A 13,855-nucleotide genomic window follows, 5' to 3' on the forward strand; every position below is an offset into this window, starting at 1 on the left:
CGAGGGTATGGGGGATCATTTGCGTAGGGGGTTATGGGTGGATCCCCCCCCCCCGAAAAATGTGATATTCTTGATGCTTCTCAGCTAAAAATTAATGTAATTAGTCATTCATCAAAAATATGCTAATTCAGTTCCATCCAACAGTTCAAAAACTCTTGTATGGGGGGGGGGGGGTGTCTCCATGCACTTCATCACATGATAAACCATGAGACATGTATGTATGAGAGTACATACACTTTATTGAATATCATACTGCTTTAACTAAAATGAATATCAGAAGACAAATAAGATTGGGTTTAACAAACACTTTATTAAGATACAAAGAGTTTTTTCCTGGTTTCCTGATGCATTATCACAGAAGTAAGCAAAGGCTGTAGGCATACAGGCATCACTATCATCTCATCTGGATCAGTCGATATATGTGATAGCAGCCTTGGAGAGGGCGTTTGTAACACGAGGAGCATCAAGGATACAGTTTTATATAGATACATTTATATGGTAAGTATAATAATCACAACCTAAGTTTCTTTGCATCATACAACCAATCAAACTTTCTGTTAAAATAAATAAAATAGCTCTTACATGTATCACAATGTTTACAGCAACAGAAATGTTTAGAATGATTTCCTGCATAGAAAAATAGATTTCTCAAAACCTAACTAGTGTTAGTTTGTATAATTATAATGTTTCACTCAATTCATGTAAATGTTAACTCTATTCAATGATGGAAATGTCTTCATTGCATACTTATTTATTTTCACACATCCTTAATTTGTATATTTTTACAAATGAATTAGATGCAATTTAATTAATTGATATTCTGTATTATTTTGTTGATAAAAGAAATATGCTTTAAAGCATCTACATGAGGTATACTGTATATATGGTGAATATAAGAACTATTACACATGTAGCTCTTTGGCAGATTTTTAGTAATACAAAGCACTTGTAACACTGATTGTCTATCAGTTATGGAGGCCATATCAATCAAATAAAGGTTTTTAGTGTATTTTGTAACAGAAACTAAAATCTCCTATCACATAAAGTACAAATAGTGTAGTGTTCGGCAAAGTGACTATAAATCTATCAACAAGCAAGCGGTATATAAATCTAAATGTAAGAAAATTTTTATCTTTAAATTTATTTATATATTTTTTTCTTATGCAGAGTTATATTCCCTTTCATATAATTGATTGTCACTTTTTTTCAACAATTCATGTCATTGATTTCAAAAAAAATAATGTAATATTATGCTCAAACTCACTTCCAAGAGTAGATAACTCTGGCAAACCAAATAGTAAAGCTTTTACACTGCCAGATCTGTACACTTGGTCTTAATTTTTCAGGTGGCAAAGGCAAATCAGTTGATAGTTGGTTTTTTTTTAAATAAAAGAGTTTGTAAGAAAAGAATTTGCAGTTTTTTTCTTGATTTATACCTAGTACACTAGTGTTGATTTTGTATACAATGTAAACCTGGATTGAGACAACACAGCAATGCAGTCTCCCAACACTATAGTGAAGGATATAGTTTGTACAATGTAATTCTTGTAATGTACATACAGCAAATCACTGTTATATCAAACCCTTGCAGACCACTTTGTTATAAGCAGTTTTTCTAACACAAAACGGTATATTCTATAGGAAATTTGACAGGGAAAGAAAATACAACATTATAATCATAAATTTGTTTGTAAGCATGTTCCTTATAAACACATTTGACTGTATGTGTATGTAAAATGTCAAAAATTACAGAAGGTCAAGAGGACCACACTTTGGATGTCACACTCTGCCTTTCCTGAAGCAAAAAATACCCCAATTTATATAAAGTTCAAGTGACATGTAGAGCCCAGAAAATATAATTTAAGAAATGCTGGGCAAAAGGACAGGTAAACACAAAGAACTGTAGCTCTACCCCCGCCACTGATACTGGTTAAGGATAATCAATCAGGGGAGGTAACTGTAACTTAAAATGCACCACACTACTAAAGATGTCCAAGGACATTCCATTTGTACATTGTGTAATCGTAAAAATAAATTTGTTTCCTTGAAACCAAAACACAACATACTTTATAGTATTTCGAACAACACAATTAAAATATCACACATGAAATTAATACTAAGTAATTTCAAATATTAAATAAAAATAAAATATAAATAATTTTACAACTGTAAATAAGTCATCTGCATATAAAGTATCACAAATACTAATGAATTTTATGTTACATTTTTTAAGTTTGTAATACTTTATATCAAATTAACCCAATATGAGCATAATTATGTTGTATCTATATTTCACTGTTGAAAGGTTAGATCACATAATCACATTTAATGTGATTTACAATTCTGTAGCCACATAAACAAAATAATATTGTTTTTGATAGATATGATCAAACTACTGTTCAAACAATCAGTTTAGACAACATTTCTATTTCAAGTTACCAGTGCCAAATTGATTTTTACAACAAGATTATATAATATTGGGTTTGAAGAATCCTTCAGAAACATCTATCTTTTAGTACACTAAATTATCTTTTAGTACACTAAATTACTAATTCTGTGTGACAGGTGTGTAGATACATATGTACTGCTTTGAATTTAATAATAAATATATATCTAGTCTTGTTTAAGAAAAGTATCGCATAGTGTACTACATTATTAACAATCAAGATAAATATGTGCAATCCATTCTCATGTGGCACTTTAAAAACATCTCAAGATATTCATGTATGTAGTATTTCCTCTCAAGCTTTTAGAAAACAAAACAAATACGTTGTACTCATAATAAATATAATGCTTATCAGGATCCATACATTCAGCTTACTATAGTCCTGAACATTCTCTCAGCACCCGTAACGTAGAAAAGCTACCAAACTGTTTCGCAATGTCCTCTGCTGTCATATCTCCCATCTTCAGAGACCAGTCAGCTTTTGCTTTGATAAGCATCTCAACAACATTTTTGTGTCCTACAGAAAATAAAAGATGCAATGGAGTCACATATTTGTCCTTTTAGATTGTATATTTCTGTTTTTCTTCACAGTTTTTTCAGCCATTAAATGTCAATTTAATTAACATGTTTAAAACTAAAAAAAAAAAAAAAAAAAAAAAAGATTTATAAAAGACAGTTGTCCAATAACAATATGAATAATATATACCATATCTGACCTAAAGAGGGCGCAGGTAACTGGCAATGGGGGCGCCCTAATTAAGTTTGTCACTAGACAGTCGTTACTTCAAAGTAAACTGCCCAAATTTTAAAACAGACTTTTGCGAGTTTACCTGTGAAAATCCTTTAATGTTTTCTAGCATGTGGACCTGAAAACTTCAATAAAAGGAAATGCGTTAACCTGTCAACTGTCACGATGAACTAATTGTTTAAAGGTTTCAATCAGAGCAATGTTGATGTTGCTCAAGGAGTTTATTAAACACCAGCTCGGATGTGTACAATTAATGTTAAATTGAGCTATCTGAAAGCAGCGACTCAAAAAGTGATATTGATATGGTTGACGACTGCTATGACTGTGCCAGTCCAGGTCATTGACATCCAAACTATATCATATCAGATAAATATGTGGCTGCTTTTTTTTATTCTGTTATTTGAATAGGAAATAAAAATCTAAAGAAAGGTGAAGTGCGCTGTTTATTTGTGATACTAGCTGGACACTGCAGTATTTGATTTTTTAGGAAAAAAGGGAAGGTCGCCCTTATTACTGCAGGCGCCCTCTTTTAGGTCAAATATGGTATTTATACAAAATTCAGAAAAAAAAATTAATTTCCATACTTTTATAAATAATAAGTATAAAAAAACCAAAAAATATATTTTCCTTTTTTGATATTCAGACAAGAATAAAAATCGTTTGGTACATAGATAATACCATATAAAACTTTTATCATTTTATTTTCATAATGTTTTCTTAACACAATTTTGGATAGACAAAAACTGTCATCTTTTATATATATTAATTTGTAATCATTACCGTGCATCATGGCCAGGTGTAAAGGAGTGGCACTCTCACACTGTGGATTGATGACATTTACATCGATGTTAGGACATTTCAGCAGAATTTCAACAAGGCGATCATTGCCACTGTTAGCTGCTGCATGTAGTGGTGTGTTACCGGTGTCTGCAGGCTGGTTCACATCTATCGCAGGCTTCACCTAGTGTACAAACAAATCGACCATAGCTAGAGTCAAAAATTAGAAAAACAGATAACTAAAACTCGCCTATGTCACCAAAAAATGCTAGATTTCTAGCATAATCTGTTTACAGTGCAGATTCATTCAATGTTTAAACTGTTTTGCTGTCTTGTAGACTGATAATTAACCAATGCATGGTAAGGACAACGGTGGGAAACATAAGACGGCCTGAGTTATCAAAATAACAATACATTTGATTTATTTTAATTAAATTGTTTAAAAGGTGACGTAAGTGTAGTATTAATAGTAAATTTATAACTTTTGCGACTGTATTAATTTACCAATCTCGTTTTACATTCCCATTTTAAAAATTAAATGTTGTTTTGGAAAAAAAAAAAAAAAAACTTTTAATTTATTTTACATTGATTACGAAACAAGTTATACAACTTATGCAAATCACTCTCGATGGCCCTGATGTAAGTGCGCGTGGGAGCTTAGTGTGGGATGAAACCAGAGTCCCAGGAAAAAACACATGTGATCGGGCAGGTGACCCCTAAACTTTTTACGTCTGTGCTGGGGAGCGAATCCCAGCCGGTTAGGTGAAAGGTGAGTGGCCATGGCTTAACCACTACACCATCTGATCACCTTGGAAAGGTAGTGGGCCTTTAAATCCAATCTACCTATGGCCATAACCTTATGTTTATAACCAGATTATATTTTTAAGTGTATAGTATAGCCAAGTATAATACAGATTCATTACTTACCCTGCTGATCAAGTAATGCAGGACATTACACTGGTTGTACATGACAGCGGAAAAGATAAAGGTGCGACCATGTGTATCGATCAAGTGTGGCTTGACATGACCTTCAGTGAAGTAGTAGTGCACTACATCTACAAATCCCAGTCTGATGGCCTGTCCTAGTCTCGTCAGGTTGATGTCCTCATCAGCAGAAGTGCGACTTGAGGACGGTCTTATTGGCGATACCTTTCCCAGTAGATTGCGATAAAAGTTCACCACTGCTGACCACACACTAACTAAGGCAAAAGAACGAGTGGCCAGTATCCACTGAGCATACTGTTTGTTTTTGGTAGAACACTTCACATCTGACAGCAGTGTCTTATACTGAGCATGTTTCTGAGAAGACAGAACATCCAAGTGGTTCAAGAACATATTGGGTCCCTTGGTACTGAGCAGTTTATCTGGGTATTCTCTGAACAAGGCTCTGATAAAGTTATTAATGTCTCTTTGATTCACTTTGCCCTGGTCTTTCCCTACAGCAAAAGCAAAGCTCATTTCCTCAATTAGAATACTATGCTCTAGATCAAACAATTCAATTTTCTGAACATCTTCAAAACCAGAAAACCAGAAATGTGCGAATGTAACAAAGTTATCCTCGCTGTTACAAAATGTTGTTATATCTGACACCATACTGTTGGCTCTTTCTAACCAGTTGGAGACAACAGTGGCATCCATGTAACACAAGATGTCATCAAAGTTCCCCTCAGCCTGAGACTTTGTCATTTGTGAACCATACCTATGTAAAGGCCTAGATTCCATGTCCACATCAGAGTCGTTATCAGAGCTGAAACTTTTCTTGTTTTGAGATCGCAATGGAGGGATTCGGGGTGGTTTTGGTAATTCATGTCTAGAGGGTTCTGTGCTTAATGCTTTATGTGGAGTCCTTTTCTTCTTCCTCCTGGTCTTTCCAACCTTGGCTGGGATGGGCGGAGATTTGACAACAATGGGCGAGGTTGGCACTTCCTCCTCCATTGGTATTTCTGGAGGAGTGCTGCCATTAGTGACACAGCCCGAGTCTGGAGATATGTGTCGTCCTCCATTTCTAGCCTCAATGCCTCCAACGGAGTCCGAACTACTTATTGATAACTGATCAAAGTCTTTTACTACCACCTCTTCATCAGAGAGAAACTGGGGTTCTTCGTCATCACTGGCCCGAAATGTCAGACGTGACACACATATCAGTTCACGCAAATCTCTTACACCACGACTCATTGTCAATAAAATATCACAGTTTCTTTGGACGGAATGTGAAAAGTATTTTTTTACAACTAATTACATAATTGTGGTGTGTTTGTCAATGCATAGTTTGACAATCTAAAGGAAATCAAATGAATTTCCAAAGCTATTTTTATCCTACATTTTGAAATTCAATCATTACTCGAACACGAATATTAAGTGTCCATGCTGTTACAAGAATGCTCGGTAGGGTGAATCTAGATTGCCAGGCAAAACGAAAGAAAAACATCAAAACTGATGATAATCTTCCTGCCAGCATCACATATTTTTCACACAAATTTGTTGCAATGACAAACATCAGAGAAATGTGTTCAGTCAATATCAATTAGGATATAATATATTTCCGGTGTTTGAAGATTAACATAAATTAACTAATGCTGCAACTGAACAGATGAATGGTGGGAATTTGTCCATATCTGGGAGGATATCTTTTTCCATACAATATGCGTCATAAGTGTACCTGAAATGAAAAACAAGAAATAGTAAGCATACTAAATGTGTTACAAATATCCCAAACAACATAAAATGTTAAGATTTCAGTGGTCAAAATGAAATGATTTGTAGCTTTTACTTGTACACATACATGCTACACATACATGATTTATATTGTCACCTACTAATTTCAGGCTATGGAGAATCTCCATTTAGCTCAGTAGATATAGAGCAGTGAACGAGTATATCCATGCAGGGTTGTGGGTTTGATCCAAGCTCAGAGCCAAAATTTATACAAACTCTGTTTACCTTCCCCCAAAGATGTTTCTGGCCAAATTTGGTTACATTCCATGCAGAACTCTATGACTAGTAGCGATTTAAAGGAAATGTTTACAGACGTGCAATGGACTGATGACGGACAGATGGACTAACGATGGACGGATGGGCGGACGAGAGACGTCCCTTCAGGACAGGCGAGCTAACAAGACTTAAGTGTATTAGGCCTAACCCATGTACATATGTACATGTTGTAAATATTGAAGCGGTGGTTAATATTATGGATTGAATATAAAAACAGAAACCCGCTGTAAAAAAATAATTAAAAAGGAGGAACAGAAAGGGCTACATCTATAACAAGAGGCCCAGAGGGCCTGTATCGCTCACCTGGTTTGTAATGCCAAGTAATGTTCTGAATACAGGTTCATTGTTTCTTTTCTGAAGGAATTTTAATATTAACCTCTAAATCCCCTATTGGGCCCCACCCCTCCTGCCCCGCAGGGGGTCAGAGCCAAAATTTATACAAGTTCTGTTCCCCTTCCCCCAAGGATGTTTATGGCCAAATTTGGTCACAATCCAAGCAAAACTCTATGACTAGTAGAGATTTAAAGGATTTACCTCTATTTCCCCTATTGGGCCTCGCCCCTCCTGCCCCCGGGGGGTCAGAGCCAAAATTTATACAAGTTCTGTTCCCCTTCCCCAAAGGATGTTTGTGGCCAAATTTGGTTACATTCCATTCAGAACTCTATGACTAGTAGCGATTTAAAGGATTTACCTCTATTTCCCCTATTGGGCCCCGCCCCTCCTGCCCCCGGGGGATCAGAGCCAAAATTTATACAACTTCTGTTCCCCTTCCCCCAAGGATGTTTGTGGCCAAATTTGGTTACAATTCATGTAGAACTCTAGGACAAGTAGAGATTTAAAGGATTTACCTCTATTTCCCCTATTGGGCCCCGCCCCTCCTGCCCCCGGGGGACCAGAGCCAAAATTTAAACAAGTTCTGTTCCCCTTCCCCAAAGGATGTTTGTGGCCAAATTTGGTTACAATTCATGTAGAACTCTATGACAAGTAGCGATTTAAAGGATTTACCTCTATTTCCCCTATTGGGCCCCGCCCCTCCTGCCCCCGGGGGACCAGAGCCAAAATTTATACAAGTTCTGTTCCCCTTCCCCAAAGGATGTTTGTGGCCAAATTTGGTTACATTCAATTCAGAGCTCTATGACAAGTAGCGATTTAAAGGATTTACCTCTATTACCCCTATTGGGCCCCGCCCCTCCTGCCCCCGGGGGGTCAGAGCCAAAATTTATACAAGTTCTGTTCCCCTTCCCCCAAGGATGTTTGTGGCCAAATTTGGTTACATTCCATTCAGAACTCTATGACTTGTAGCGATTTAAAGGATTTACCTCTATTTCCCCGGAGGGGCCCCGCCCCTCCTGCCGCCGGGGGATCAGAGCCAAAATTTATACAAGTTCTGTTCCCCTTACCCCAAGGATGTTTGTGGCCAAATTTGGTTACATTCCATTCAGAACTCTATGACTAGTAGCGATTTAAAGGATTTACCTCTATTTCCCCTATTGGGCCCCGCCCCTCCTGCCCCTGGGGGATCAGAGCCAAAATTTATACAAGTTCTGTTCCCCTTCCCCCAAGGATGTTTGTGGCCAAATTTGGTTACAATCCATGCAGAACTCTATGACTAGTAGTGATTGAAAGGATTTACCTCTATTTCCCCTATTGGGCCCCCCCTCCTGCCCCTGGGGGGTCAGAGCCAAAATTTATACAAGTTCTGTTCCCCTTCCCCCAAGGATGTTTGTGGCCAAATTTGGTTACATTCCATTCAGAACTCTATGACTAGTAGCGATTTAAAGGATTTACCTCTATTTCCCCTATTGGGCCCCGCCCCTCCTGCCCCCGGGGGTCAGAGCCAAAATTTATACAAGTTCTGTTCCCCTTCCCCCAAGGATGTTTGTGGCCAAATTTGGTTACATTCCATTCAGAACTCTATGACTAGTAGCGATTTAAAGGATTTACCTCTATTTCCCCTATTGGGCCCCCCCCTCTGCCCCCGGGGACCAGAGCCAAAATTTATACAAGTTCTGTTCCCCTTCCCCCAAGGATGTTTGTGGCCAAATTTGGTTACATTCATTCAGAACTCTATGACTAGTAGCGATTTAAAGGATTTACCTCTATTTCCCCTATTGGGCCCCGCCCCTCCTGCCCCCGGGGGACCAGAGCCAAAATTTACACAATTCTGTTCCCCTTCCCCAAAGGATGTTTGTGGCCAAATTTGGTTACATTCCATTCAGAGCTCTATGACGAGAAGCGATTTAAAGGATTTACCTCTATTACCCCTATTGGGCCCCGCCCCTCCTGCCCCCGGGGGGTCAGAGCCAAAATTTATACAAGTTCTGTTCCCCTTCCCCCAAGGATGTTTGTGGCCAAATTTGGTTACATTCCATTCAGAACTCTACGACAAGTAGCGATTTAAAGGATTTACCTCTATTTCCCCTATTGGGCCCCGCCCCTCCTGACCCGGGGGATCAGAGCCAAAATTTATACAAGTTCTGTTCCCCTTCCCCCAAGGATGTTTGTGGCCAAATTTAGTTACATTCCATTCAGAACTCTATGACTAGTAGCGATTTAAAGGATTTACCTCTATTTCCCCTATTGGGCCCCGCCCCTCCTGCCCCCAGGGACCAGAGCCAAAATTTATACAAAATTCTGTTCCCCTTCCCCAAAGGATGTTTGTGGCCAAATTTGGTTACATTCCATTCAGAGCTCTATGACAAGTAGCGATTTAAAGGATTTACCTCTATTACCCCTAATTGGGCCCCGCCCCTCCTGCCCCCGGGGGTCAGAGCCAAAATTTATACTAGTTCTGTTCCCCTTCCCCCAAGGATGTTTGTGGCCAAATTTAGTTACATTCCATTCAGAACTCTACGACAAGTAGCGATTTAAAGGATTTACCTCTATTACCCCTATTGGGCCCCGCCCCTCCTGCCCCCCGGGGGGTCAGAGCCAAAATTTATACAAGTTCTGTTCCCCTTCCCCCAAGGATGTTTGTGGCCAAATTTGGTTACATTCCATTCAGAACTCTATGACTTGTAGCGATTTAAAGGATTTACCTCTATTTCCCCGGAGGGGCTCCGCCCCTCCTGCCGCCGGGGGATCAGAGCCAAAATTTATACAAGTTCTGTTCCCCTTCCCCCAAGGATGTTTGTGGCCAAATTTGGTTACATTCCATTCAGAACTCTATGACTAGTAGCGATTTAAAGGATTTACCTCTATTTCCTCTATTGGGCCCTGCCCCTCCTGCCCCCAGGGGACCAGAGTCAAAATTTATACAAGTTCTGTTCCCCTTCCCCAAAGGATGTTTGTGGCCAAATTTGGTTACAATTCATGTAGAACTCTATGACTAGTAGCGATTTAAAGGATTTACCTCTATTTCCCCTATTGGGCCCCGCCCTCCTGCCCCCGGGGGGACCAGAGCCAAAATTTATACAAGTTCTGTTCCCCTTCCCCAAAGGATGTTTGTGGCCAAATTTGGTTACATTCAATTCAGAGCTCTATGACAAGTAGCGATTTAAAGGATTTACCTCTATTTCCCCTGAGGGGCTCCGCCCCTCCTGCCGCCGGGGGATCAGAGCCAAAATTTATACAAGTTCTGTTCCCCTTCCCCCAAGGATGTTTGTGGCTAATTTTGGTTACAATCCATGCAGAACTCTAGGACAAGTAGCGATTTAAAGGATTTACCTCTATTACCCTATTGGGCCCCGCCCCTCCTGCCTTTGGGGACCAGAGCCAAAATTTATACAAGTTCTGTTTCCCCTCCCCAATGATATTTGTGGTCAAATTTGGTTACAATCCATACAGAATTCTAGGACAAGTAGCGATTTATAGGATTTACCTCTATTTCCCCTATTGGGCCCTGCCCCTCCTGCCCCCGGGGGGGGGGTGGGGGGGGGGGGGGGTGGACAGAGCCAAAATTTATACAAGTTCTGTTCCCCCTCCCCCAAGGATATTTGTGGCCAAATTTGGTTACAATCCATGCAGAACTCTATGACTAGTAGCGATTTAAATGAAATGTTGACGGACGGACGGACGACGGACGCCGCGCCATGACATAAGCTCACCGGCCCTTTGGGCCAGGTGAGCTAAAAAATGAATATTTACGTGTTCGTGTTCTACATTAAGTCTGATATGTGTACAGATGTGCATGTCTTGTGTTGCATACTGGAGGAACGAGTAAGTCTTTTCTAATGTTTAATTTAATATGTGTTATTCGATGAAGCATGGTTAGTCGCATGTCTTTCCTACAGTGTTCTAGAGAGCGCCAGTTTACATGTTGTATCATGTCACCAACACTGGAGGTGTTTGTTGGTGACAAATCTTGCTGCTCTTCTTTGTACCATTTCAATTGTACTGATGTCTGATTTATCATAAAGGTCCCATACTGAGCAGGCATACTCTAGTGATAATCTAACAAGGGTCTTATAGACCTGTTCTTTATTAGAGGTATAGCCGATCTTAAAGTTGTATGGTCTATAACTTTCACTCTTTTTGTCATAGTGAAAACTGTTTAAGTGTTATACATATTTTCTCCGTCTGTCTGAGGTTTAAACTTTCTAATTTTACCACTTTTTATAAAGTTGCAGCACTGGAAGTATCTTTAATTATAAAAGTAAAAAATCTTTTTAACGTGTACACGTGAAAAATAGGCTCGAAAGATGACGAATCATTCCGAACTCTTCCGAACATCGTCGCGACAATCTCGAAGTAAAACGAGAGTTGTGAAACCAAGAGAAAATATCAACAATTTTTCATAAACAAAATATGTGGTCGACCTCATCAGACTCTATCTACAAAGAAAATAATGCCCGCACATTACAATATTTGATACACACAACATTTTACGGTAATGTGTAATTTGGCTGTTTCAAATACTCTATCTGTGGACATATACTAGCATGATTTGCTCATATAGGCCAGAAGGAAAACGTAAACAAACACATGTGTGCTTACGCTAGTTACCTGGCTGACCACGTGCAGGTCGTGTCGAACGTCAGTCACGTGATACGATTAGGAATCCGACAAAACCCGAAGTCACTGAACATGGCGGTGATTGAAGGCGCTTTATTCAAAACCAGGAATATATGATTCCTAGATTTCGGCTCTCTTATAGGCCGACTTATGCTTTTGGGGAGCTAAATCATCAAGTTACTTGTCAATGTTTAAATATCAAATGTTTAAGTTACATATCGTTACAGTGAAATTAGCAGCAATACAACTTTAAGGTTTCTACGGAGAAAGCCCAGGGTGACGTTGGCTTTTCCACAGATGTTGGATACAATAGATAAAATGTGGTGGACCCCACTAATATAATTGGAATGGGGTTCCAGAAAAAAGAGTGGTATTCTTTTGATTTCCATGCTTAAAACCCATATAAAGACGGCGTAAACGCAAACCATGCTGTAGTCTAGTTAGTCTATTGCAGTATCCACTGGTGGATATAAAACTCTGAATTTCCTCGTTTTTGGGTAGTTTTAACCAACAACTCTGAGTTTTTCAGCGTGTCACGATTATATTCAGAGTGGTGAGGTTATATTCAGTGTGGTCAGGTTATATTCAGAATTGTAACAGAAAACTCAGTGTGTAACATTGTATTCAGTGTGAAGACTGAAATCTCAGCGTGTTACATTATAGTCAGAGTGAAGACCGAAAACTCAGCGTGTTATATTATATTCAGAGTGAAGACCGAAAACTCAGCGTGTTATATTATATTCAGAGTGAAGACCGAAAACTCAGCGTGTTACATTATATTCAAAGTGAAGACCGAAAACTCAGCATGTTACATTATATTCAGAGTGAAGACCGAAAACTCAGCGTGTTACATTGTATTCAGAGTGAAGACCGAAAACTCAGTGTGTTACATTATTTTCAGAGTGAAGACCGAAAACTCAGAGTGTAATATTAAATTCAGCGTCTCAGATTAAACTCAGCATGTTCGGTTATATTCAGTGTGAAAATCTTAAACTCAGAGAGTAAGATTATATTCAGCGTGTCAGATTAATCTCAGCATGTTCGGTTATATTCAGAGTGAAGACCGAAAACTCAGAGTGGAAGATTAAATTCAGTGTGAAAATCATAAACTCAGCGTGTCCGATTATATTCAGTGTGTTCTGTTAAATTCAGAGTTGTCGGGTTAAACTCAGCATGTCCGATTATATTCAGCGTGTTCTGTTAAATTCAGAGTTTTGTGTCAATCAAACTTGCGCAGAGCGGGGACCCCGGGTCAGTCCTACCTAGCCAAGGGGGGGCATCACACCTCGTATGCTACTGCTCAGCTGAGCTGTCAATCACCAGCACGGTACAGGCACTGTTCCTTATGGCAATTCAATCGACTCCAATTAATATAATATAACACGCTGAGTTTTCGGTCTTCACTCTGACTATAATGTAACACGCTGAGTTTTCGGTCTTCACTCTGAATATAATGTAGCACACTGAGTTTTCGGTTACAATTCTGAATATAACCTGACCACACTGAATATAACCTCACCACTCTGAATATAATCGTGACACGCTGAAAAACTCAGAGTTGTTGGCTAAAACTACCCAAAAACGAGGAAATTCAGAGTTTTATATCCACCAGTGAACTGTCTGCTTATAATTAGACTACAGAGCCACTTTTGAAAATCTAAATAATGTTGGTATCAGATAAAGAATTGTTGTGCATACTTACTCTTTATAGCTTCTTTAGCAGTATTTTCATCCTTTATTTGATTTTTCTTCTACACGGACAAATCTAAGCTAGCAGCTAAGTTTGTTGTAGACGAAATAAACCCTAGCGTCAAGGCATTTTTCTATCCGTCCCTATCAACGAAAAGCTTTCACTTATTAATTAATTCAAGCGCTGCGGAGATCATGATCGCTATGCAAAGTTGAGTAGACGCTTCATGTTATCTCATATATTTTTTGGC

General features: G+C 38.8%; 1 protein-coding gene across 1 annotated transcript; it reads right to left on the reverse strand.

The window, feature by feature from the left end:
• Positions 1 to 290: 290 nt before the first annotated feature.
• Positions 291 to 13,757, reverse strand: LOC138322720 (uncharacterized). The gene is made up of 4 exons (XM_069266775.1): positions 13,618 to 13,757; positions 4,899 to 6,630; positions 3,975 to 4,155; positions 291 to 2,963 (listed from the first exon to the last, which is right to left on the reverse strand). Exons 2-4 carry the CDS (start codon positions 6,144 to 6,146, stop codon positions 2,821 to 2,823), a joined length of 1,572 nt encoding a protein of 523 aa, XP_069122876.1. The 5' UTR covers positions 6,147 to 6,630; positions 13,618 to 13,757; the 3' UTR covers positions 291 to 2,820.
• Between the last annotated feature and the right edge of the window lie 98 nt (positions 13,758 to 13,855).

The sequence above is a fragment of the Argopecten irradians genome, chromosome 5 (assembly GCF_041381155.1).
Source record: "Argopecten irradians isolate NY chromosome 5, Ai_NY, whole genome shotgun sequence".
Classification (NCBI taxonomy): domain Eukaryota; kingdom Metazoa; phylum Mollusca; class Bivalvia; order Pectinida; family Pectinidae; genus Argopecten; species Argopecten irradians.

What these genes read in the sequence shown, in the direction of transcription:
- LOC138322720 (XM_069266775.1), bottom strand. Translation starts at nt 6,146, where the DNA reads ATGAGTCGTGGTGTAAGAGATTTGCGTGAACTGATATGTGTGTCACGT. An exon ending in TGCATTACTTGATCAGCAGG is followed by an intron (nt 4,156 to 4,898) that starts GTAAGTAATGAA and finishes TTTGTACACTAG; the next exon opens with GTGAAGCCTGCGATAGATGT. An exon ending in ACACCTGGCCATGATGCACG is followed by an intron (nt 2,964 to 3,974) that starts GTAATGATTACA and finishes TATTTTCTGTAG; the next exon opens with GACACAAAAATGTTGTTGAG.